Below are 27,321 nucleotides of genomic sequence, written 5' to 3'. Positions count from 1 at the left end.
TAAACACATCCATGGAAGTTCCCTGCAATTTTGCCTTGGAGACATATGCATGTGCACAGGTGACTGTCTAATTTAAAAGAGTCAAAGTCAGATTGGAAATACAAAGTTTTATTTCTGATAATAACTTCCATGCAGTATGCAGGCATAATAGCTAAATGACCACTTTTTGTTTCACACATACAGCTGGCGAACTTCACAGCCAATCAGCTGGTGTCTCTTATAGAGTGTAACCTGCCTGGAAACAGCAAGTACTCCAAAGTGCTGTGGAAGATGCTGCTGACGAAGCTATCATTTGTCTTGGATCCAGCTCTGGACGTGCTGGCTAACATGGTTAGTATCTTTTTATCTTTTTAAATCTTTAAAGAACATCCTCTACTTCTTTTTAGGATTGTTAAAGTGAAATGTAATTGATTAAAAATGTGTAAATCAGTTTAAAAGAGATGGATATATCTTCATATATAATATTATCTATATTGATTCAATCAATTGATCTTTCCTACAGCCCATGGCCACGGTTGGTCCATCGGCGTCTCAGATTTTGGATGTGATTTGGGAGATGAGAGTGTCACTGCTGACTGATGAGCAGCTGATGAACAGCAGTGTCATCGCGAAGTGGTTCTCCGGCCGTCTGAGCAAGTTCCTGCCACCTGAATCAGGAAGCTTCCTGCGCTGTCTGAGCAGCAGAAACCTCAGCTGTGCTTCATACCAGCAAATGTAAGAGATTTTCCACAGACTTACAGATCCACAACATGCATGTTACTGCATTTGAAACTGTCTTCATCTCCATTCCTGTATGGATGTATCTGCTGGATGTCTAAATGTGTGCAACTGTTTGCTAACATGTTCGTCACATAAACTTAAAAATTGTGTTGTTTACAGCTTGAGCAAAAAAAAATTATTGCATGTTTAAGGGAGTAATGATATAATTTCATGGGACTTTTAAAGTTCATTCATAAGTCTTCCGCTTAGGCTGATGAAAGTGAAACACATGAATATAAAATCATGTAAATCCGAGCATGACAAGCTGAGTCTGAGATTTGCAACATTGCCTCACTTTCGGTGTCACACAACAGTTATTTTTATTTTTGCCCAATTGAGGAAAAGGAGCAGAGATGTTTTTTCTAATTTTCATCCATCAAACAATTATTTCTTTTTTAGTCAACCTCATGATTGTTAGAACATTTTTTATTATTAAATTGCCTTCAGAGAGATAGAAATATTTCTCATTATGTCCCTGATTATTTTTGTCAGACTGCAGGAACTGATCCGCAATTTTAATACCCTCACTGGAAATCAACGGCTTGGGATCTTCAATGATTTCGTCCTCCGTTTCCTGTCACAGCCAAACTCAGGTACTTGCTGCATGATCTGAACTTGAACATAATACTGTGACTATTTTCAAAAGTAATAAGTTGAAAAATATGTTAGCATTTACAGATATCCCTTTATCCTCATGACTTTGTCCAGGTTCAGGCTGTGGGTCTGTTTCCAACGGCAGTGCAGAGTGGCTAATGCAGAATCTGGGTCCATTTTCTGAGTTTTTGTCCCTTCAACAGCTGCTTGCTCTCAACCCATACTTCAACCCTGTAAGATTTAGTTTCTGATAAGATCAAGGATTTATAAAATAAAAAAGAAAAAGAAAAAAAAGGCCAGCATTGTCATTATTACCTTGTTATTTTCACGGTCGGTTGAACTTTTTTTTGTCTCCTCCCTTCCATGTAGCTAGAGGCCCTACAACTCCTTACTCCGGTACAGGATGCAGAGCTGGTGTTGACTTTTCCTACTTCTGTAGAGAAATCCGTCGTCATAAATATGGTTTTTGATTACCTGACTAAGTCTCCTGATGAGACGGACTTTCGCTCGTTCCTTCGCTACCTTGTCTATTACCATTTCCAGGTAAAAAGATATCCCTTTATTCAAAATGTAAACTTTGCACTGCTTGATGAAGGTAATAATCTTTATTTTCTGTATTTGAAGGGAAAAATAACCTGTTCATCATACAAACTACTGTGAGTTATATATATATATTTATATTGTTTGATATATTGTATATTGATTATTTATACTGTACATAATTATATAAAATGTAAAATTATGATGTTATTTCCACATGTTGCTGTTTTAGGTTTGCCAGAATGGACTTGGCCATTCCTACAGTTTCTCTTGCTGCAGCTTCAGACATCGCGATCACCAAGATGCAGTTATCCTTGTACACACCACCAAGTGAGAAGCACATTGTCGGTAGAATTTTGTAGAAATATTTATGATGTGATATTATAACAATAATTTGAGAAATTTACATTGACTAGCTTTAAGGCTGGAAAAATCATCTGAAAATAAATACCCACAATTTGATGTTGTGGCTACACCATTCAATCAAATGAAAACATTCAGGATCATTTTAGACACATTTCTCCAAATTTCACCTTGATATATTTAGCATTGTTTACTTGGTTCTGATTATCTTAGTGGCTTTACTGAAAACATTACGTTGATGTTGGATAAAGAAATTAAGCTCCATGTTGGTTTTATCACATTTTGGAACTGTCTGTGACAGTCGGTACATTAAAAGTAACTTACTGTACAGTATACATTATGATTTCCTATAGATCACCTGTCTGCAGCTGCATAACGAGCACCTAATTTAGTTTTTGGAAAAGCACTGCAAATTAAAACCACTAGGTGAAAAGCATTTACACTGAGAATAAAATCAGGTGAAAGCTGATTCCTCTGGCTTCCCAACAAGTAGTGAGGATCAGGAATCCCATACAGAGATTGAAAATTACTACATGAAAAGTGGTAGTGGTAAAACCAGTCGAGACACATAGAAGAGGCAGCAATTCCTTGAAGCAGCTATAATCAATATTTTTGTATCCAGGTTTATTATCATACAGTACCTCAACATGAACCTGTCTTTATTTCAATGTTATTACGTCATTATGTATTCTTATCATTGAAATGAGCATTTCAAAATGCAAATTCCAAACTATACCGTAAACTAATTTGCCTTTGCTTTTATTATAGGTTGTCTCACATACACTTCAGAGGTAATTAAACAGGATTTTCTCTTTTTTTATATTGTTAGTCTCCTATTTGTTTGATAATAAAAAGACTTATAACCATCTTAATCTGTTTCTCCCTCAAGTGCAATGTTACCATGACAAACGGTAAGTTGTCTCACAGCTTAAAAAAATCTACAACATGATTCAATATTTTAATGTTAATAATGACCATGAATTCATTTATTGCTATTTTTCACAGAAACAGCCATTTGTGTTGGAGTGAACAGGTGTGATTTATAAACCCCCCTCTCTCTCTCTCTCTCTCAAATACATATGTGATATACCATACTATCTGTGTGTAAACCAAACATTCTCTCTCTCTCTCTGTCTCTCTCTCTTACTTTGAGCGTTTTAATCTTTCAGTATTAACTGTCCATAAATACTTTAATGTCCTGTTATTTTGAAACTACAGCACAGTGCTGCAGCTCGACCTCAGCGGAGGGATGACCAAACGTGTCTGTGACTTTGCTGTTGAGGAATTTGCCTGTACCTCAGTAAGTCACCTAAACATCTCCAGGGGTGTAATGTAACTAAGTACTTTTACTCAAGTACTGTACTTATTTCCATAGTTTGAAAGGTACTCGTACTTTACGTGAGTATTTACATTTTATGATACTTCATACTTCAACTCCACTACATTTCAGAAGGAAATATACTTTTTACCCCACTACATTTATTTAAAACTTAATATTACTAGTTAAAAACATATATGTTCATACGATATGCAGTAACATAGCTACTCCTAATCTACCCAGTAGTATACAACATATCTAAAATTTGCTCCATGTTGACAAACTGAAACATTTAAATGCTCTTACATGTATTTGTTAGTGATAAAATCTTCAATCTTGAATTTCCCCTTGGGGATCAATAAAGTATCTATCTATCTATTTATCTATATATCTATCTATCTATCTGTCTATCTATCTATCTATCTATTTATCTATCTATCTATCTATCTATCTATCTATCTATCTATCTATCTATCTATCTATCTATCTATCTATCTATCTATCTCAAAACAGAATAATATAATATTCTATAATAATATTGCATATTAAGTACTTTTAATACTTTAAGTACATTTTGTCAGTACTACTTCTGTACTTTTACTTCAGTAACATTTAGAATTCAGGACTTTTAATGTTGGAGTATTTTTAGGTTGTGTTATTTCTATTTCTTTTACTTAAGTAAAGGATCTTGGACGACAACTTTCCTGAAACTTCTGTTCACCTGTTGTCATTCTGATTCAACATCACACAGCTGTCAACGCTGCAAGCAGCAGATCTGGCAGCGGTGTTGGCATGTAATCGCTCCTCCAACTCCAGCGGCTCGAGACCAGCCTGGAAGCTTCTCCTCTCCAAAGCCTCAAATGTGCTGGATGCAGCTCTGGATCTTCTAACCAACACGGTATGAATCAGCACTACTCCTCACTTTACCCTTTTCCTCATGAGATCGAGACACTGGATGTTGGTTTGTTTTGTCTTTTAGACTCTGGACCCCAGTAATCCTGCAGTTTCAGTGATTTTAGACTCTATACTTGAAATCCGATTGGACACATTCAGCACGGCCAGCCTCAACGATCCCGCCTTCAGTCAGCGGCTTCGCCCATTCCTGCCCGCTGTTTCCCCCGATTTCCTCTCATGTCTCAGCAGGAAGGGGTTGGACTGCAGCACCTATCAGCACATGTGAGCAACAGAAAGCCTCTACAACATGAACCGGTGTCGTTTTTTAAGATATTGTCATTAACCAAATGAACCCTCATTTCATTTCAGCGTGCAGATTTTGAGCAGCGTCCAGCCGCGCATGACACTCACCAGGCAGATTTCTGTCTACACACACTTCATCAAGGCTTACCTGACCTCGAATAACACAAGTATGTTCTCACATTTCCATAAAGATGGAGTGTCAAAGTCAGTATATACGTATATTATGATTGTAAAATACGTAGTGTATGTAGTGTAAAAGTGTATAGTACACTTTTCTTTTCAATTGTTTTCTGTTACAGTAGAAGTTCAAAATTAAAAGTTAACAGTGGCTAGTCAGGCTGTAAAACTCATTGTACACCTGTAAACAAATACTGCTGGATGAAAAAATGGAGAGACAACTTTGCCATTATTAGATCACAGAAGGAGCATAATAACCACAGCACATGTGTCAGTATTGATAAAAAAAGTAATGCTGCACACGGAATCCACACCATAAATGTATTAGCAGGAAAACATTTCTAATAAAACACTTTTTCACTCTTCATTGGAGCAAAATGCTGTGAATTTCAATAAAGTTGGTGTTTGGGGCCAATGTGAAGGTTTTATTCTTTTCATCAACTTTTAGATTATTATTGAATGACGCAAAAAATGTAGTATGTTTAGCCTGAGAGTGACACTGCACTAAAGGCCCTGTTGTTACCTAAACTTAATTGGCTGTTAAGAATGAAGAAACAAACAAACTGTGTAGGCTGTATAGTTTCTTTATAATTAGCTGAACCATAAGTATTTGTGTTAACATTTAGGAACATTTACTGTAATTGCATTTTGGTTTGTTGACACCACAATTCCTTCCATCAAGTGGGAGACATCGTAGCTGTCTCGTAATTACTACTAGGACTCTTACTTGAATGGCTTTTTCTTTGTAATACATGGCATTAATACAGGCATCCCGGTGGCCTAGTGGTCTAAGATGCCTATCGTGTTATCACAACATCCGAAGTTTGATACATACTGGAAACCTTTGTTGCAGACAACCTCTGCTTTAAAAATAAAGGCAAAATGCAAATAAATAAACACAAATGTAACATTACCATGCTAAATGTAGCACACTAACATCTAGCTAAACATTTTTTTATCATGTTGGCATAATTATGTCGGGGCATCTAGGTATCTATCATGCACTAAGGTGTTGACAAAGTGGAAAGGTTGATCTGTAGGTGGCACCAGTCTTCAAAGTCAGCAGGATTCATCTCTGTGTGTGTGCACCCTCAATGTCTGTACCAAATTTCATGGCAATCCATACAATATTTGGCAAGACAAAAATAAATACCTGATGCCATGGATGACCCATAATCCAAAGCATACAGTGAAGCTGAATTTGTTGTGTGTGTGTGTGTGTGTGTGTTTTTGTTGTTCAGAATCCAGCTGCAGCTCAAACACCAGCAACAGTGGAGAATGGCTGCAGAAGAACTTCGGAGGATTTTCTGTCTTCGCGTCCTTCCAGGACCTGCAGATGATTTATCCCAACTTCATAGCGGTAGGCTACTTATGGTTACATTGTGTCTTGCTGTCATTATGTGATTATATGTGATTATATATGTATTTCTATCTGTGTTTGACCATCTATGTTGGTGTGTGTGTGTGTGTGTGTGTGTGTGTGTGTGTAACAGATGGAAGCCTTACCGCAGCTGACCATCAGACAGCTGGCTGACGTGTCGGCCACACCCAACCAGCTCACCTCTCCTGACCAGGTTGCCATGGTGATGCAGTATATTCCCAGCCAATTCTTCGCTGACTTCTTTGATGACTTCTCACCTGCTATCCTGGTGAGTGTGCATAAATGAAGTGACATATGCTAATGTGAATATTGTTAATATCTACCTATCTTAGGTAGAAGATATCACAACTCATACATTTAAATGTTGACTTGACATGGGAGAACCTCCACACCTTCAACAAAATTACACTTCTTACAATGAAAATAAATTGCTTTACAGAAAAACAGATTTTTACTCTTAAAACTTTCTCTCTGGGGTTGACATATTTTGTCGTTTCTTTTTTCCTGCAGGGTCACGAAGACATGTTGCCCATTGTGGTGAGGTCAGCCATGTTGCAAGTTGTGTTTGATCGGGCAAACCTCTCAGATCCCGCGGTGAGTGATTCAGTTGTATCGCTGTGGCTCCAAAAACGACTGCCCCCCCTGCTGGTTGACCTGTCACCGGAGCATGTCGCACCGTTCTTCAGAATACTGGCGGGAAGAAACTGCAGTATCGAGCAGCAGGGGTAAGTCTAGAGCCACGAGGACCGAACTGATGATTTATATGACCTGAATCAAGTTTATTTTTAATTTGCATCCTTCCTGGTTTAGAAAAACATTTTAAGACCTCATCTCTATGGGATTCCATACAATGCCAATGATTGTAGCCTAACAGCTTAAATAAAAGTTATTGATTGCATTATTTTTTATTTTATTTTATTTCTTTTATTTCAGTGTTGAAGACCTGAATTCAACAATCTCCTCTCTCAGTGATGTTACACAGAAAGAAATCTACAACAACATCGTTCAGATTCTCACAGGTGAAGAAAGCACACTGAAAGTAACACGCAATAGGCCTACTGTAATCACATCACTTTTAAAAGTCATAAAAGTGGTTTAAAATTGTAAAATATAATTTAAATTGCACCTCTTCTAAGTTCCAAGTAGTGCAATCGTTTTAGGTCGCAGTACAGCTAATCATTTCACTCATGAACTATTAAGGAGTTTATTATTTTGTAGACTGAATAATGGGAGAATAATGTACCTGTTAATCATTGTAACGATAGGCTTAGATTTATGTATGTTTTATTTCTCTATACATACTAGTGGTGACTGGTTATGTCTATAGTTTAATTAATTATTTATTTGTTTGCTTAATCTCCTCTGTTATGTCAGAGAAGGGTGTAACTCATCTGAACATTAACAGTTTTAGCCAACTGATATACTGTAGTGCTTTGTATTATTTTATTTTCAACACCTTCAAATAGTTTGACAGCCGAACTCTTTCACTCTACCTCATTCAAGAACCGATACCTCTGCAGTGCTACGGTGACAACTACAACCGCAGTTTCTACAGTTTCCTGGAGAGCTCATTCATGGGATTCCAGTTTCCCAACGTCACCACCTTCCTGTCCCTCATGCCTCTCGACAGGGTGCATCAGGTGTGTGTCCAAACAATAATACAGAGGATTAAAAGAAGGATAGTTTCAGTGGTTGGGTTGAAGGATGTGGAGGACTTATTTATTGTCTGCTGCTCCTCTAGCTGGTGAACTCCATACCTCCATCAGATCTTGCAGATTTTCTCCGTCGCCCTGACGTAGTCGACAACGATGCAGAGCTCTGTGTGATCTACAGCAACTACGTCCAGACATCGATGTTCCTAGAGACCGTATGTACCACACACACAAACACAAAGAAATGACAACACACACTGATGATATGATAACATTACTGTATACATTTGCTACAGGAGTCTCTCCCGGAGGTGGTGCGGCGGCCCACCCTGCCTTGCGTCTGGCCCATGGCGCTCAGCAGCTCCGAGTGGTCAGAGGTCAACGCCTGGTTTGACCAACGCCTCCCCAGCTATTTGGGCTTCCTCACAAAGAGTCTAATCAGCCCCAATATCACACACAACTCTTCCTGCCTGGCCTTCCAAAAGCTGTATGTGTGGTTTTCACAAGACTTTATGCTCATTTTGCAAATGATTTTTATATCTTTTCAATTTGGATGTTTTTAAATCTTGTGTTTTGGTTTCAGTGTTTCTGTCCTTGGGAAATACTACTACACTGGTGCAGACTTTACGAGACCAGATGTGTTCAACACCATCAGAGCATATCTTACCTCAGGTCAGTCTCCAGAATAAAACAGAGCTTGTCTTTGACAGTGTTGCCAACTCAACTTTCTCGCAAGATTTGGCGACTTAAAAGACCCCCTTAGGGACTTGTTTTACAAAAAAGCTCCAAGATCAGTATCTCAAAATGAATGTGGTAATGTTTTATTGATGCCAAGTTGCTAGTTACAAAAGGAGAACAAAATGTTCCACGCTGAAAAGAGTCTCCGTTAGCCTCGATTTATTTCTTCATTTTTATTTATTCTGTATTTATCTCCCTGTCTTCCCTCAGTAAAATCCTCCAAGTAATTATTTGTAATTTGTCCTTGTAGCGACGGTGCCAAGGTGTTACAACCCCAGCGATCCCAAACTAAACTCCACAGCCTGGTTTGTTGAGTACATCGGCCTTTTCATGCCTTTCCTCACTCTGGAGGATCTTCAGATGTTTGGATCTGCACAGGTACTGAACCTAATTTGTTAAATCTTAAACTACAGCTCAGCTTTTGTTCAGTGGGATTGCAATGTAATTATAAAATAGATGGTTTAATGATGCACAAACCACGTTTTTAGTGTTTAAACCCCCCCTCTCTCCTCTCTGCAGGTTATCCAGGTGTTCACGGTGAACCCTCTGAACATCGCTCTCGTCAACAACTCCGGTTTACCTCTCAACCTCACCAACTACTACACCCAGCTCATTTATCAACAGGACAGCAACTTCAACCCCTTACTGTGAGTCTACACAGCCACAAACCCCTCACACATTAAATACATATGTGATATACTATACTATCTGTGTGTAAACCAAATATTTTCTCTCTCTCTCTCTCTCTCTCTCTCTCTCTCTCTCTCTCTCTCTCTCTCTCTCTCTCTCTCTCTCCATCCAGACTTCCTCTGTTGTGGCGGTGTGTCGCTCCTGGTCCAGCATTCAGCCAGCTAACATCAGAAGAAAGTAATATAGTTCTACAGTACCTGACCACTCTCTGTACAGCCCTGAACCCACAGGTGATAAACACACACACACACACAAAAACACACGTACATTAGTAGTTTTCTGCTGAGACATACATTTTTCACAGATTGTCACTGACAACTTTTTTTCTCTGTAGGTTGCTGCAGCTTTGGCAGGTAACTTTGGTGACAACATCAATGCTGCGGCCATTACTGCCCTCGGTAGCCAAAGCAGCGGCCTGTCCACCGGTCAGATCAAGATGATAAAGCCTGAGGATCTATATGCTGCCCTCTCCATTCTCAGCAGTGTTACAGACTGGAATGAAGGCCAGGCCAGGGCCATCATCCTGTCTCTGATGTCTTCAGGGCTTGTGAAGGTAGTTGCTTCTGTCTGTCTGTCTGTCTGTCTGTCACTGTATGTTATATTGATTCTAGATTAGATTTAGGTTGTGTCTGTGGGAACATCAGTCAGAATAAGGCTGTCTCATCTGTGTCTTTCTTCCTTTTTCCATCCCACCAGATCAACAGCTCGTCAACGTTGTTCATGCTGGGCTCTCTTGTTGTCGGTGTTCCTGCAGAAACGTTCGGCAGCATCAGTGGCTCCCAGCTGATTACTTCATCCAAAAATCCTTCATTCCTGGGATACGTGCTGTCCGCTCCACAGATCGTCCAGCAGATCTTTGTTACTCAGGTATGACGGCTTCACTTCTGTGACAGGATTTGTATGATAAAGTAATTAAAAACCTTTCAAGTCGAGTCAATTTTATTGATATAGTCCAAGATCACAAATTTGCCCCAGATTATATTCCAATTTGTACAACATATGACATCCTCTATCCTTAGACCCTTGATTCAGATAAGGGAAAAAAACTCCACAAATAAAAACAAACGTCAATTGAGAATAAAAGGGTGAAAGAAAGCAACAGAGGAGGAATCCCTCTTCCAAAACAGACAGACATGCAATATATGTCATAGATACTGAGTAGACTAAACTACCAATTGCAAAAATACAACATGGAGAAAGGTCTATAAAAGTCTCACAAAGACTGTAAAATGAAAAACCTGCAGAGTTATGGTTAATTTATGTCCAAAAGACACATTATCAGGGCACTTGGATCACTTCAGTCCCCCACTTTTGTTACATTAGGGCAAAAATAAAGTATTCAAATATCAAATGAACTAAGGGTAAATTATTACAACTGGTTGTGATAAAAAACAACAACATTTAACTTACCTCCCACATCCTCACCCAGATCGTATCAGTGAACAGCAACAGTGACACGATCATACAGAACGTTCCAGATGAAATGGCCACTCAGATCCCTCGTGCTCAGCTGCTGGGCTTCTCGAATAACGGCAGGGTTATCACCACACTCAACCAGAAGACATGGAAACCACAGCAGGTAGGGGGGGGGACACAACACTGAAACACACATGTTTGTACTGAGCACCCCTGCTGTAGTTACAAACTACTGTATGTATTTTTGTATTTTTTAGGTTGAGTTATTCTTTGAAAATATCGCTGTGGAATCTGCGACCACAGTGCTGGGAAGTCCCAACAAGTGAGCGCTTCAGAAAATTTGAATAAAGCGAGAGTTTTGACAAAATTTCAGTATGGAACTAACATATTGCGTGTGTGTGTGTGTGTGTGTGTGTGTGTGTGTGGGTGTGTGTGTAGTTTGTCATCCTCTTTGCTGCAAGGGTTCACGTGCACCGGAGTGAGGAATGTTGAAAAGGTGCAGATCAAGAAGCTGATTAAAGCCTGCCGGAGGAAAGGCAGGAAGAAGGTCCCATTGGTCGAGACTCAGGTGAGAGGGCGGGACAGTGTGTATGTATACTGTATAAGGTGTAGACATAAACATTTTAATATTTTTTAAACAAATATGCTGTTTTTTCAACTCAGCATCTTTTCACATACAAATCACAGCTTAGTGTAAAAATAAAGGAGATATATACTAAACGATTCAAAGTTTCTGCTTGTCTCACCAACAGCTGACCTGCATGTATAACTACATTAAAAATGACTCAGATGCCACCAGCTTCGACCTCTATCCTCCTGACGTGCTGCTGTACTATGAGTGAGTTTAGACCGAAGTTAAAAACAGGTTTGTTATAAAAACATGGCTGTCAGAACAGTTTTAATGTCTCTCTGTCTCTCTACAGTTACTCCCTGGTGCTACAGGCCAGCTGCAGGTTCTATTTTCAAGAGCTGGCAGAAGCAGACTTCTCCGTCTTCTCCTCCGTCCTCAGCTACAAACTGACCGCTCTGTTTGCTAATGCCAGGAGCTGCCTGGTGAGTCCCCAAACAACAGAAGAACACATACATCTCAAATGTTCCCAAGTTAGGTACTAAAAGAGCCCATTGAGCTCAATTTAAGCTGGCTTTATCAGAAACCGCCTAGAGTTGAATAAATTGAACCAATTTTCTGAAGGAAGGAAGCTTGGGACTAAATAAAGGTTTAAATTAAATCTCCTGGGAGGCCGATTTACTTTTGATTGTTGCTGTCTGTCTGTGGAAACACATGGATTATTGGAAGAATGAGAATGAAGACTAAAGAGCAGCAACAATAGCGCCACCAAAGAGCAACTAATAATTTTTCAAAAGTTTCAACTTTTTCTTTTTGTGCTCCAATCTGATCTTTAATTCAATGTACCTACCAATCTACCACTACTCTTAAATCAGTCTAGGACTAGTTAAGAAGTGACTGATCAGAATTCAAGATGTGCTTCAGAAAGCCACTTTTGAAGACATTAAAGTGATGGTTCTGAGTAATTTCACCCTAGGCTGCTTTGCACCTTGACCTTGAGCCAAACAACCCCCCCATTAGCTTTCTAACACTTAACACTTGCCAATGGATACTCCTCTTGGCTGCTACCGCGCTATCGTGCAAGATCCTGCACAGAGCACATCTATTGCTTTTAAACCGCAGCCGGGATATATACAACTGTGTGGCATCTTGTCCTTTCGCCTCACGCTGCAGTAGCTGCTTCTGCTGTTCACTCGCTTCTTGGATCTTCTTCTCCAGTAGTCTTTTCCGGCAATAGATGTTGTGCTCTGTCCAGCATGGTAGCAGCCAAGAGGAGTATCCATCAGGAAGGTATTATTTAAATATACTTCTGGTGTAGTTACAAACTTTCTAATGCCTTGTTTTAGAAGTAGAGAAACTATTTGTACTACTGTAGATGTTTGGTATCATTCCGGGCATTATTAGTGGAGTACTTTATGAGATACAAACGTGGATCCATTAGCGCCTGCACTAAGCTAACCAGCTGATAATGCTAACTCGACCAACGTTATAACAAGGGAAAAAAGCTAATGGGGGGTTGTTTGGCTCGAGGTCAAGGTGCAAAGCAGCCTAGGGTGAAATTACTTCGAACCATCACTTTAATATTCTATTAATATGCTTGACTAAACTCCTGATTTAAATTGTACCCTGAGCATTATAAATTATTAAAAATAAAAGTCAGAGTGTACATACAGTGTAAAAGCAAAAGTCTAAATGTCAACTTACAGGTAACCAAATCCAGATGTGCAGTACTTAATTTCTGTTCTTACTTGTTTCCTTTTCTAAGGGTATAACAAACACGACATTGACTGCAGATACTATATCGGTGTTGGGAAACATGTGCTGCACTCTGGATGGTACCTACATCAAGAACTCTGACCCGTCCATCTTGGAAAAACTCAAGAACTGCCCGGACCTCACCAACGCTCAGGCGGCTGCTGTTGAAGCTCTACTGCAGAGCGGGAAAACACAGTATGGGTACGTCAACAGCAGCAAAACGTCTATTATCACTTTATTGTATGTCCTTGTAGTATCAGCAGATTTCTTAAAATATCCCCTTAGTTTCCTTTGTTTCTTTCCAAAATCGATCAAAACAGAAAACAATTCAAACAAAAAAAATAAATGTTAATTTCAGTTTGATTCAGTCTTTGTTTTTCAATAACCAGAGCTCCATCAACATGGGACTACCAGACTCTGAAGAACCTCGGGATGTTACCGCTGTACTTGACCTCAACCTTCTACAGTAACTTTGACAAAGTGAGTAACAAACATGAATAAATGCATTTAGCAGAAAAGCTCAGCGGCATTACGTCACCTGTTTGGTGTTGGAATGAGGTCGGTGATGTTTGTTTTTGTGTTCCGCGAGCAGAAAACAAAGCAGATGTTCTTGGAGTACTTCCTCAAAGTTATTGCGAGCAACCGAGTGGACATACAGAAGAAGCGGAGAATGATGGAAGAAATAAGAAAGTCCAATAGAAACCAAGTCAAGTCAAAGCGATCTATCGGTGAGTCTCCTTCCTTGAGCTGCTATTTTTGTCTTCATGAATTGATTATTTTAACTTTTTTTTTTCCTCCTGTGTTTTTAGTAAACGGGTGCACAGTTGGAACGATCACCCAGGTGACCATCAGCGATGAGACGTTCCCCTTCAACTATGACGACATAACTCAGTTCAACTGCTGCCTCAGCGCCTCGACTGTGAAGGACAACTTGGCAGCCATCACTATGAAGGTGGACCAGGTGGAATACCTCCAGATTGTTCTCAGCAAGTTGCGAGAGGTAGGTGATGGGAAGATGTGATTGGTTTATAAATGGCTTTTTAAACAGAGCAAAACAAGTCAAGTCAAGCTTTATTGTCAGATTTGCTATACATGCATACAGGCACAAAGGAAATTTCAGTCCTCTCGGACCCACGGTGCAAAATGCAATAAAAAATAAGTTTTATTTCCATCCATCCATCCATCCATCTTCGTCCGCTTATCCGGTGTCGGGTCGCGGGGGGAGCAGCTCCAGCAGGGGACCCCAAACTTCCCTTTCCCGAGCAACATTAACCAGCTCCGACTGGGGATCCGGCGTTCCCAGGCCAGGTTGGAGATATAATCCCTCCACCTAGTCCTGGGTCTTCCCGAGGCCTCCTCCCAGCTGGGACGTGCCTGGAACACCTCCCTAGGGAGGCGCCCAGGGGCATCCTTACCAGATGCCCGAACCACCTCAACTGGCTCCTTTCGACGCAAAGGAGCAGCGGCTCTCTCCGAGCTCCTCACGGATGACTGAGCTTCTCACCCTATCTCTAAGGGAGACGCCAGCCACCCTCCTGAGGAAACCCATTTCGCCGCTTGTACCCTGGATCTCGTTCTTTCGGTCATGACCCAGCCTTCATGACCATAGGTGAGGGTAGGAGCGAAAACTGACCGGTAGATCGAGAGCTTTGCCTTCTGGCTCAGCTCTCTTTTTCGTCTGGCAACGGTGCGATAGATTGAATGCAATACCGCACCCGCTGCGCCCGATTCTCCGACCAATCTCCGCTCCATTGTCCCCTCACTCGCGAACAAAACCCCAAGGTACTTGAACTCCTTCACTTGGGGTAAGGACTCATTCCCTACCTGGAGAAGGCATTCCATCGGTTTCCTGCTGAGAACCATGGCCTCCGATTTAGAGGTGCTGATCCTCATCCCAACCGCTTCACACTCGGTTGCGAACCGATCCAGTGAGTGCTGAAGGTCGCAGGCCGATGATGCCATCAGGACCACATCATCTGCAAAGAGCAGCGATGAGATCCCCAGCCCACCAAACTGCAACCCCTCCCCACCCCGACTACGCCTCGATATCCTGTCCATAAATATTACAAACAGGATTGGTGACAAAGCGCAGCCCTGGCGGAGGCCAACCCTCACCTGAAACGAGTCCGACTTACTACCGAGAACCCGGACACAGCTCTCACTTTGGTCATACAGAGATTGGATGGCCCTGAGTAGACCCCCTCACCCCATACTCCCGCAGCACCTCCCACAGTATCTCCCGGGGACCCGGTCATACGCCTTCTCCAAATCCACAAAACACATGTAGACCGGTTGGGCATACTCCCAGGCTCCCTCCAGGATCCTTGAGAGTGAAGAGCTGGTCCGTTGTTCCACGACCAGGACGGAATCCGCATTGTTCCTCCTCAACCCGAGGTTCGACTATCGGCCGAACCCTCCTTTCCAGCACCTTGGAGTAGACTTTACCAGGGAGGCTGAGAAGTGTGATACCCCTATAATTGGCACACACCCTCTGGTCCCCCCTTTTAAAAAGAGGAACCACCACCCCAGTCTGCCACTCCTTTGGCACCGGTCCCCAGACTTCCACGCAATGTTGAAGAGGCGTGTCAACCAGGACAGCCCCTCCACACCCAGAGCCTTGAGCATTTCTGGACGGATCTCATCAATCCCGGGGCTTTGCCACTGTGTAGTTGTTTGACTACATCAGTGACTTCCGCCTGGGAAATCGACGACAATCCCCCGTTATCCTCCAGCTCTGCCTCTAACATAGAGGGCGATTAGTCGGATTCAGGAGTTCCTCAAAGTGCTCCCTCCACCGCCCTATTACCTCCTCAGTGGAGGTCAACAGTGTCCCATCCTTACTGTACACAGCTTGGATGGTTCCCCCCCCCCTCCTGAGGTGGCGAACAGTTTTCCAGAAACACTTTGGTGCCGACCGAAAGTCCTTCTCCATGTCTTCTCCAAACTTCTCCCACACCCGCTGCTTTGCCTCTTTCACGGCAGAGGCTGCAGCCCTTCGGGCCCTTCGGTACCCTGCAACTGCCTCCGAGTCCTCCGAGATAACATATCCCGGAAGGACTCCTTCTTCAGTCGGACGGCTTCCCTGACCACTGGTGTCCACCACGGTGTTCGTGGGTTACCGCCCCTTGAGGCACCTAAGATCCTAAGACCACAGCTCGTCGCCGCAGCTTCAGCAATGGAAACTTTGAACATTGTCCACTCGGGTTCAATGCCCCCAGCCTCCACAGGGATGCACGAAAAGCTCCGCCCGGAGGTGTGAGTTGAAAGTCTGTCGGACAGGGGCCTCCTCCAGACGTTCCCAATTTACCCGCACTACACGCGTTTGGGCTTACCAGGTCTGTCCAGAGTCTTCCCCACCCCTGACCCAACTCACCACCAGATGGTGATCGGTTGACAGCTCTGCCCCTCTCTTCACCCGAGTGTCCAAAACATACGGCCTCAGATCAGATGAAACGATTATGAAATCGATCATTGACCTTGGCCTAGGGTGCTCTGGTACCAGGTACACTTATGAGCATCCCTATGTTCGAACATGGTGTTCGTTATAGACAATCCATGACTAGCACAGAAGTCCAACAACAAACAACCACTCTGGTTTAGATCAGGGAGGCCGTTCCTCCCAATCACGCCTCTCCAGGTGTCTCCATCATCATTGCCGCGTGTGCGTTGAAGTCCCCCAGCAGAACAATGGAGTCCCCACTGGAGCCCCATGCAGGACTCCAGTCAAGGTCTCCAAGAAGGCCGAATACTCCGAACTCCTGTTTGGTGCATATGCACAAACAACAGTCAGAGTTTTCCCCCACAACCCGCAGGCGTGGGGAGGCGACCCCTCGTCCACCGGGTAAACTCCAACACAGCGGCGCTCATCCGGGGCTTGTGAGTATCCCCACACCCGCCCGGCGCCTCACACCCTGGGCAACTCCGGAGAAGAAAAGAGTCCAACCCCTATCCAGGAGTATGGTTCCAGAACCGAGACTGTGCGTAGAGGTAAGCCCCACCAGATCTAACCGGTAGCGCTCCACCTCCCGCACCAGTTCCGGCTCCTTCCCCCCAGAGAGGTGACGTTCCACGTCCCCAGAGCCAGCGTCTGCCGCCCGGGTCTGGTCCGTCGAGGCCCCTGACCTTCACTGCCACCCATGTGGCATCGCACCCGACCCCAACGGTTCCTCCCACAGGTGGTGGGCCCATGGGCTGGAGAGATGGGAGCCACGTCGCTTGTTCGGGCTGTGCCCGGCCGGGCTCCGTGGCAAACCCGGCCACCAGGCGCTCGCCGACGAGCCCGCCGTCTGGGCCTGGCTCCAGACGGGGGCCCCGGGCTTCCTCCGGGCAGGGTCACTCCATCTCTACCTTGCTTCTTCATTGGGGTTTTTGAACCATTCTTTGTCTGGCCCCTCACCTGAGACCACTTTGCCTTGGGAGACCCTACCAGGAGCACAAAGCTCCAGACAACACAGCCCTCAGGTTCACAGAGACACACAAACCTCTCCACCACGATAAGGTGATGGTTCACGGAGAAGATTTATTTTTATTTATTTATTTATTTGACAGGGACATTGCACAACAAATGTGTTGCACAGACCAGAGATAGCTATAAGATAATTTTCATCTGTAGTCCCTGGGCATATATATAGTATATACAGTGGATGATGAGCATTCCTACTAATAAGTTCATTCACAATATAAAATACAGATACAGCACCTACACAAGGATCACCTCAACAGACATGCAATTTCAATATTTACAGTATGTACAATTATTACAGATTGTTTTTATTTTTTTTTTTACTTTTATTATTGCCTACCTAAAATTTTAACAGTACCCTAGTTTACCAGTTTTGTATTAATGATCACAAATCTGACCGTCTTTCAACCACTTCTTGAGGTTAATTTTAAACTGTTAAAAAGTAACACTCTCTCGAACAACAACTGGCAACAAATTCCACATCCCTGCAGCTTTCACAGAAAAGCAATTCTGCCCAAAAGTAGAGGACCTAAAGTTAACGTAACAATCTCCTCTGGAAGAGGCTCGCGTAGTTCTAATACCTGCCTCTTCACAAGGTTTCACAAACTTTCTCAGGGACTGTGGGGCCAAATTATAAAGAATCTTGTATACTAAACTGACATTTGAAAACACAACGAAATTGTCAAATGTCCATCCATCCATCTTCGTCCGCTTATCCGGTGTCGGGTCGCGGGGGGAGCAGCTCCAGCAGGGGACCCCAAACTTCCCTTTCCCGAGCAACATTAACCAGCTCCGACTGGGGATCGAGGCGTTCCCAGGCCAGGTTGGAGATATAATCCCTCCACCTAGTCCTGGGTCTTCCCCGAGGCCTCCTCCCAGCTGGACGTGCCTGGAACACCTCCCTAGGGAGGCGCCCAGGGGGCATCCTTACCAGATGCCCGAACCACCTCAACTGGCTCCTTTCGACGCAAAGGAGCAGCGGCTCTACTCCGAGCTCCTCACGGATGACTGAGCTTCTCACCCTATCTCTAAGGGAGACGCCAGCCACCCTCCTGAGGAAACCCATTTCGGCCGCTTGTACCCTGGATCTCGTTCTTTCGGTCATGACCCAGCCTTCATGACCATAGGTGAGGGTAGGAACGAAAACTGACCGGTAGATCGAGAGCTTTGCCTTCTGGCTCAGCTCTCTTTTCGTCACAACGGTGCGATAGATTGAATGCAATACCGCACCCGCTGCGCCGATTCTCCGACCAATCTCCCGCTCCATTGTCCCCTCACTCGCGAACAAAACCCCAAGGTACTTGAACTCCTTCACTTGTCAAATGTTAATAATTTATATTTCTTCACAATGTTACAGTAGTGGTATGGAAAAGGTTTTTTATCTAAAATTGTAAGTGCCTGCTTGTACAAGCTTTGAAGCAGCTGTAACGCAGAATTGGTTGAAAGAGTCCAATTTGTGATGCAGTAAGTAAGATGAGAAAATATCATCACATGCATATAAAGCTTAGCAGCATCTGTGCTCATTTGAGGATGAATATATCTAAAACTGTGATAAATTAAATTTTACAGTTTTTATCAATTTTGAAATATGCTTTTTAAACGATAGTGTCCTATCCAACACTACGCCTAAATACTTGACCGACTCAACTTCCTGAATCCTTGTACCTTTTACCGGCGCATAGTGAAACGTATTACTTATGGAAAAGAACATGCTGACTGTTTTACTAAAATGTAATGTCAAGCATGATTGTACCATCTAATCTGTTCATACTGTAAAGATGAGAAAGTTTGTAATTTCTGTATTGGTGTTTGATGCTAGTGTGTTTTTACCCTCAGTGTGTTCTGAGTGGCAGTGTGTGTGTTATCTCAGTGAGGACTGTTCATAGTGTTTGGCTGCACTGAGCCTGTTTTGAGACGTGTGTTAAGAGTTGTGTTGCTTTGAATGAGTTTTGCAAGTGATGTGAACTGTTTAGCTCAGGTGACTGTTGGTAGCGCAGACTGTGGCTTGAGTTTTGTACATGTGACTCCAGTTGTGCCCACTGTCGTTTAGCAATCGAAACAAACTGCAATAGCTGTATGTTGAGTTATTTTGAGGGGACAGCACATTTACACTGTTATACAAGCTGTAAACTTAATACTTTACATTGTAGCAAAGTGTAATTTCTTCAGTGTTGTCCCATTAAAAGATATATTGAAATATTTACTAAAATGTGAGGGGTGTACTCACTTTTGTAAGATACTGTATGTCCTATTTACCCTCCAAACTGTTGTTTTTCAACTATGACAGGGTAAAATCGTTTTTTGCATTCTATCACCCCTTTAAACAAATAACTGACTGATTCTCTGCTGCATGATAATGATTCTCAAATATTTTTAGGCTTACGCTGCCAACTCCACTATCCCAGAAGATCAGGTTCAGGTCCTAGGCCCAGCGTCCCGTGTGGCGTCCATAAGTGACATCAACCTGTGGACTATCACTCAGATCGACACACTCTCTGCTTTGATGGACCCGTCCAACGGGCCGTGGGACCCAAGTCTGGTGAGTAAACCAAGTAAACAAGTGTGTTATGTGTGTGTGTGTGTGTGTGTGTGTGTGTGTGTGTGTGTGTGTGTGTGTGTGTGTGTGTGTGTGTGTGTGTGTACGCCAATGTGCTTGTGTGTTCTCATGAATGAATGTTTTTTCTCATCGTCCAGGCTAAGGCCATCATCTCTAAGTATCTGAGTAATGAAGGGAACACACTGGGCAGTGCTGAGCTCAGTGCCATCGGAGGAGCCAACCTTTGCTCCCTGGACGTCGATGTTTTGAAGAACATTTCCCAACAAAGCCTTAAGTAAGAAATCAGGGGGTGTGTGTGTGTGTGTGTGTGTATGACATGACATGACAGTGTTTACCATGAGATCCCAGTTTGATTGAGCATTGATAAAAGGTTTTTTGTTTGATAGTGGAGGTTACGGTAATGGCAACTTTGTAAAAGCTAAATCCTGCCTTTATATCAATCCAGCAAATAACAAATTATGATGAATGCCTACTCATTTTTTACTCTGTGTGTTTGTGTCTCGTTGCAGAGAGGCCGACGCCCTGATGGTGTCCAACTGCACCACGGAGAAAAAGAAAGTACTGTTCACCATTGCCACACAAGCATTTGCCACAATGACCCGCTCAACTTTCCCCGTTTCCTCCTACCAGCTCACACAACCTTTCATCGGTAGGCAAACAGACCCACACACACATCTATACTGCATGCAGAGAAACAACACAGTTGACACTGTTTATTTCTTTCCCGGCCTGCAGGGGGTGCATCTCTAGACTATGTCCGAAGTTTGGTGCCCTCCAACATCAACATGGACATGGCTACCTTCACCAGTCTGGATCCGAACGTTGTACTGGTCAGTTACTTTGTGTGTGTGTGTGTGTGTGTGTTTGGCAGTCGTAATTGTACTTGCGAGTTCTGCATTTATTCATGTGTGTAATACTCACCTTGTCAACGTTATCGTAGAAGGTTGACTACACTTGGACAAATGCTGTTACCTGGACTCTTAGTTGTGGCTGTGTCCAACATAACTGGTATTTATTTATTTTTTGTTATCCGCTGGATTAAAACAAAACAAATCCTTTCTCTGCTGTGTTGTACCTAGAACCTGACTGTTAGTGACGTCCAAGGTCTGCTTGGCTCCAACGTGGCTGATTTAAAGTCCTATGAAAACCAAACGCTGGTACAGAACTGGATCACCAGGCAGTCCCAGACACAGCTCAACACACTGGGAGTGGGGCTTGTGGGAGGCAGAGTTACCCCTCCGACCACCGGTTCCCCAACCACCACCAACTCTCAGACAACCACCACCGGCTCCCCAACCACCACCAACTCTCCGAACACCGGCTCCCCAACCACCACCAACTCTCCGAACACCGGCTCCCCAACCACCACCAACTCTCCGAACACCGGCTCCCCAACCACCACCAACTCTCAGACAACCACCACCGGCTCCCCAACCACCACCAACTCTCCGAACACCGGCTCCCCAACCACCACCAACTCTCCGAACACCGGCTCCCCAACCACCACCAACTCTCAGACAACCACCACCGGCTCCCAACCACCCCAACCACCACCAACTCTCCGAACACCGGCTCCCCAACCACCACCAACTCTCCGAACACCGGCTCTCCAACCACCACCAACTCTCCGAACACCGGCTCCCCAACCATCAGCTCCACTACTAAAACCACCAGTAGCAGCACCACCAAAGGTGAGCATTGAAAAAGGAGTTTGATTTATTTTCATGTCTTCTACATGGATCATCAGCTGGAGAAAATGCCGACTCATTGCCTGGGACCAGTTAGCTTTAATATCTAATTGCGATTATTCTGAGAGATCAATTGTGGTATGACCAGTGGTGGAATGTAACTAAGTAGCCAACATTTACTCAAGTACTGTACTTTACTTGAGTCTTTTCTTTTCATGCCATAATGTTGCACTTTCTACTCCACTACATTATTCTGACAGCTTTAGTTACTATGTACTATATAAATTAAGATTTTTGTTCACAAAACACACATTTATTAAATACAATCTTTATTATAAATTAAATTCCCCAACAATAAAAAGGCCTACAAGTACAGCTGAAATCATAGCCGACTAATCACTTACTGTAGTTGATTGACAGAACTGTTTTGATTGTTTGTAGTTCCTAAAATGGGAGGATGTTTCTGTATCGACTACTTTTACTTTTAATAGTTTCAGTTCATTTCCCTGACAATACTTACATACTTTTACATACAATTTGAATGCAGTACTTTTACTTGTAACATAGTAAGTAATGATTTTTACGGGGTGGTATTAGTACTTATACTTAAGTAAAGGACCTGAATACTTCTTCCACCACTGGATATCATTAACAATATTGGAGGGAATTATCATTTTTGCATCGTTACTTTCATTGAAAAATATATTTCTATGATCATGGTGATGATCACACAATGATTTCTCTATGTTTAACAGGCGTTAATTGCTCTCGTTATGCATCCATGGCTGATTCAGGGGAGGCATTTTTAAAAGTTTTCTTGATAAAATAGGAAATTTCTTTTATGCAGAAGCTTTAGAAGAACATCTTTTATATCTTCATGAAATGACAATGACACTAATTTATGATCTTAGCCAAACATTTGATTAATATATGAGAAATTGAATATATTATTACAGTGTTATCACTAAAGTGAGTTTGTGTGTGTGTGTGTTTCAGGTAACAGTGGTGCCCGCATCCGAGCAGATGGCGGCTTCTCCTTCCTTGTTCTCGCATTCCTCATCGCTTCTCTTGTATGAAGAAACACATGGCTGATTATTGTAATTGATACATATAAGCCTATATATCTGCTAATATAAGGAAATGATGTGGCCTCATGCTGCATTACTTACTATGACGAAAATGTGAAATGTGCAATAACAATACATTAGATGTAAATAATGTATTATTGATTCGTATGCTCTGAAACTTTTTCACACTTTGCTTTTAGTCTCATATTTTTACTTTATTTTGTGTCCCCCCCCGCCCAAACTTTAACTTGAAAATGAAGGTGACAGTTTGTGTTGCTGTGTAACTTTTAGATAGCACTTTCTTCAGGCTTACCTTGAAAATGAATGTCGTGCCTGGAGCTGTATGAGATTATCAATAAATTCATATTTTATATCACAATCATTAAAACGCACCCCTTTTATGGTCACATGCATCATTTTATCTGTGCAGTAAAACTAACGCCAACAACAAATTTAGTTACTAAATGAACATGAACAGCCAATAAAAGTAAGCCTTAGCTACAAGTAAGTGAACACCATCTGTTTCTCCAGTCTAACTTTGTAAAACTCTAAAGGCAGCAAATAACAAGACATACAACAGTGTTAGTGGCAAGCTTTATTACTGGAAGATTCCTGTATAATTACATTTTCTGAATACAACAGTGGTTCATTCAGGAGGAAACTGCAGTCTGGTGTACAGATGGATGTGTTGGAAGTTTAACCCTAAGAAGGGCACCACGTCAGTTGAGGCTGCAACAAACAATTATTTTCAGTATCACATAATCTGCCCATTATTTCCTCGATCGATCGATTCACTGTCTATAAAATGTTAGGAAATAGTCAAAATAATTACCTGTGTAATTTCCCAAAATGCAGGGTGACATCTTCAAATTCAGTGTAGTATCGTGTATGGCTAAGAAAAGCATCACATTCACATTTAAGAAGCATGTAATCAGCAAATGCATGGGTTTTTTGCTTAGAAAAGTTTACGATTATTTGGTGATCAAAATATTTGCCAATGAATCGACTAATCGAATCGACTATATGGTGTAGCACTAATATCGGTTATAGGCGTTTATACACGCCAAGGACAGTCTTGCAGGTAGGACAGGTGTGCTTTGCATCTTTCAGCCGGTCCACACAGAACGGGATGAGACAGCAACCTAAAACAAAGCTGGAGAGGACAGCAGCTGATGTCAGGATCATCTACTCATACAATATATGGTTTTCAAGATTCAAGATACTTTATTGTCATTGTATGAACAACGTAATTATGTCGGTGGCAATCAGTGCAGCAGCAATAAATAAATAAATAAAAACAAAATAAAAAAAAAACAAAAAAGGAATTGCAAATAGTACTCATATGGGCCTTTGCATTGAGATTTTTGAAAAAAAGTATTTTATCATTTATCAGTATCTTGTAATTTTTTGTTAAATACAGGATGTTTTCATGCATTTCACAAGTGACTCTCTTATGTAGCTCTAGCACAACCTGTATAACCTGCATGTTCCGGCTCATGGTAACGCTCTAAGAACAGCAAGTTTTGTCTCTTTTTTTTTTTCAGCCACACAAATGTTTTGTGGTTTTAGAGCCTCACTGGGCCGCCAGCATGGCTGTAGACTTTTTGTCCCCATGAATATTATTATAGTGCAAATGGCGCTTCACTCCTTACCCACAGAAGAAGAGTCCTCCACAGAAAAGGTAAGTCAGCAAACCAGAGGAGTAGTCCACCTTGGAGAGTACTGACTGATGACACTCTGGACAGACAACCTGAACTGGACTGTCTCCCAACGGGGAGGCTGTCACTGAAAACCAAATGAGGATGGAGAAGGCCAGAAATAAAAGACAGGAGGACAGAGTGATAAAAAGAATGACAATCTCAATAAAGTTACAGGAAATTAGAACTAAATTATTATGAGAAACAACCCAAGCGTTGTGTTGTACAGACAGTATACACTCACCGACTGACACCAGTGTATTTGCCATAGTTCCTGAAAACAATTCATATCAAAGATGTCTGTAAATACTACAGGCTGCAACATGTGCATAATAGAGACAAACTCATAATATGAAAGTAAAAACAAGATTTAAATGTGTATGATGCTTTGTTTATAAATGATGATCGCAAACGTATCTTCTCAGCCACTATTTAAAACATAAGGAATTATATTACAGTCATTTGAACAAAAAAAAAATCTAAACATGAGGAATAAATCATATTAATACGGTTATCCGTATTTTAAATTAGTTTTTTTTGTGTACAGGAAAATGTGCAATCCACATAAATTATTTACAAATCAACACTCACATATGTAAATCTTGTATGCATTATTAAACATGTATTCATGTCTAGTATCTAGACATCATTGCTTTGTAGTGCAAACAAGTTTACAACACAAAGGACAACTATTTAACAGATACCCACTTAGATCCTGTGAACATTAGCACACGTGATCAGTTTAACCCTCCTGTTGTCTTGGGGTCAAATTTGACCCATTTTCAAAAGGTTTCCACATCACAAATTTGGGTTTCTTTCAACCAAATTGTCAAAGAAATTTACAATGGATGGTTCCATACAACGCTCTTCACAAGTAAGTACAATCTAAATTAATTTTGGGTGTTTTATTCTATTTTATAGCATTTGAAAAAAAAAGACAAAAAGAAGAAAAAAGAACAGAAAAGCTTCAAAAATTGGAGGAAAAAAATCAACAAAAACATTGGAAAAAGTGACAAAAACATCAGGAAAAGTGAGAAAAAACGTGGAAAAAAGTGACTAAAAACAAGGACAAAACATCAGGATAAGTGACAAAAACGTTGGAAAAAGTGGACGGAAACGAAAAAAGAAACGTTGGGGAAAAAAAAAAGTTTTAATTTAAACGACGGGAAGACACCACAAGGGTTAGCACATTAACAATGAACTTTGAGTAAAGTACTTACAGTATATGTAGAGGGAAGTCTGACTGCATAGAAGACAGTTTTCCCAGTGCAGGCTAACTCTCCCCTGCCAAACTTGTTTACTTCCCCAGAAGTCATAAGGTTGATAATATTGTGCAAACTTCCCTGACCCAACCCATGTTAAAAAAAAAACCAATGAGTGAGGATAATACTTTATAACAACAACCTTTTACAATCATAGATTTCTTATTTCCCAGGTGTGTGCATGAGAGGAAGTCTCAGCAGAATTGTCTCCTAAATACATCAAATGTCACCTTTAAAATGTTTTTTATCATAATTATATTTATATTTTGTTTTGTCTCTGTGTGCAACATGGCCTGTAGGAGAAATGCTCTATTGTCTGACTGTGCATTTTGGTTTCATGTATTTACGCACATGAAATGACAGAACATGCTTCCAAAAAAAAAAAAAAAAAAAAAACACCAACATAAAAATCAATTTGAATATAACTGAAAACCTAAGGAAGTGTATGCAGTTTTAGGTGTTTTTAAGAAGTGCAGCAAAGATGTAAAAACATCTGGTATATTGGAAAACTGAATGAATGAAACTAACTTAACACAAATGACCCTCTGTTCAGACTGAAATTAACAGCACAAGACTCCTACTGCTCCAAATTAAATCTGGCATTTAGCTCTTTGCTGAACATAGTGCTACAGTATTTCTTTTCAGTACCGAGCACCGGTTCCTACAAACAAAAAAGAATTAAAGTAATCTTTTAAAATAGGCCACAAATATAAATTGTGTATTGTGATTTCATCAAAAAGTTAGGCATTGTAGCTTTTATCAAACAAGAATAAATAGGGCATTTGTTGGGAGATTATTTTCAGATATGGATTAATATGTGCTAGTGACTTTGAACGACTGCTGGACAGTTTTTGTGGAATTCAAAATTAACTACTATGTTCATGTTAATGAAGCAACATGTGACCCAGTATAACAGTGTGGCTTATTTATGTGATTTCAACACATAAGAAACTACTACGTCAGCAATACTTTTTAATAGAATACATTCCCGGTTGGTTTTGTTCTCCTTGATCGGTTCACAATAAGAAAAGCGTGTTTTGGAAGGGGACACAATAGTAAAGGAACGGTATAGCAAAAGTGTAAAATATAAAATGAATCCCACTACGAGTACTTATAACATAAATGGACTGACTGCTCCACACCCCCACACACATGTTCCTGCATGGTTGTGTGTGTGAGAGATTTGGCTCTTCAGCTATACTTTATGCTTCTTCTTCATATCCACAATCTTTTCACTCGATAGTGCTTCTTAGCTGCTATGTATTCACTAAAAAGCACTTGTCCAAAAGAAAAACAGCAGGAATTTAACACCAGTGATGTGATCAGAGGTTGAATTTGTATTAATTGCACTAATTTTGTACTTTTTATTTACGTGAAACAAATGGTTGGCTCCAATTTACAATCCTAGATATCAATCATAGTAAAACGCAGGAGAACAAC

General features: G+C 41.6%; 2 protein-coding genes across 3 annotated transcripts; one reads left to right on the top strand and one right to left on the bottom strand.

Moving 5' to 3' along the window:
• LOC114562185 (uncharacterized) lies at positions 1-21,678 on the top strand (the record flags this gene model as incomplete). Its single annotated transcript, XM_028588495.1, has 38 exons — positions 1-59; positions 184-330; positions 503-714; positions 1,252-1,352; positions 1,468-1,586; positions 1,723-1,896; positions 2,126-2,223; positions 3,475-3,556; positions 4,326-4,472; positions 4,554-4,750; positions 4,838-4,938; positions 6,190-6,308; positions 6,442-6,597; positions 6,840-7,054; positions 7,263-7,348; positions 7,833-7,969; positions 8,071-8,196; positions 8,278-8,468; positions 8,565-8,653; positions 8,970-9,097; positions 9,239-9,366; positions 9,522-9,639; positions 9,744-9,962; positions 10,106-10,276; positions 10,839-10,988; positions 11,083-11,147; positions 11,264-11,393; positions 11,578-11,663; positions 11,749-11,878; positions 13,159-13,349; positions 13,538-13,628; positions 13,741-13,876; positions 13,958-14,148; positions 19,988-20,149; positions 20,305-20,441; positions 20,677-20,816; positions 20,903-20,997; positions 21,247-21,678. Coding segments are annotated over exons 1-38 (5,445 nt in total), but the record flags the coding sequence as incomplete, so codon positions are not given.
• A 1,826-nt stretch (positions 21,679-23,504) lies between these two features.
• Positions 23,505-25,904, bottom strand: LOC114548040 (lipopolysaccharide-induced tumor necrosis factor-alpha factor homolog). Of its 2 annotated transcripts, none has more exons than XR_003691314.1 (5): positions 25,840-25,904; positions 24,864-24,893; positions 24,575-24,707; positions 23,755-24,075; positions 23,505-23,651 (listed from the first exon to the last, which is right to left on the bottom strand). XR_003691314.1 is itself a non-coding variant. In XM_028567712.1 (5 exons), exons 2-5 carry the CDS (start codon positions 24,886-24,888, stop codon positions 23,642-23,644), a joined length of 228 nt encoding a protein of 75 aa, XP_028423513.1. In that variant the 5' UTR covers positions 24,889-24,893; positions 25,840-25,904; the 3' UTR covers positions 23,505-23,641. The 2 variants fall into 2 exon arrangements, 1 of the variants encoding a protein (XP_028423513.1); XM_028567712.1 differs by having other exon boundaries at positions 23,755-23,814.
• Between the last annotated feature and the right edge of the window lie 1,417 nt (positions 25,905-27,321).

The sequence above is a fragment of the Perca flavescens genome, chromosome 2, assembly GCF_004354835.1.
Source record: "Perca flavescens isolate YP-PL-M2 chromosome 2, PFLA_1.0, whole genome shotgun sequence".
NCBI lineage: Eukaryota > Metazoa > Chordata > Actinopteri > Perciformes > Percidae > Perca > Perca flavescens.
Note: the sequence above shows the minus strand (reverse complement) of the source record. Positions and strands in the feature narration are given on the sequence as shown.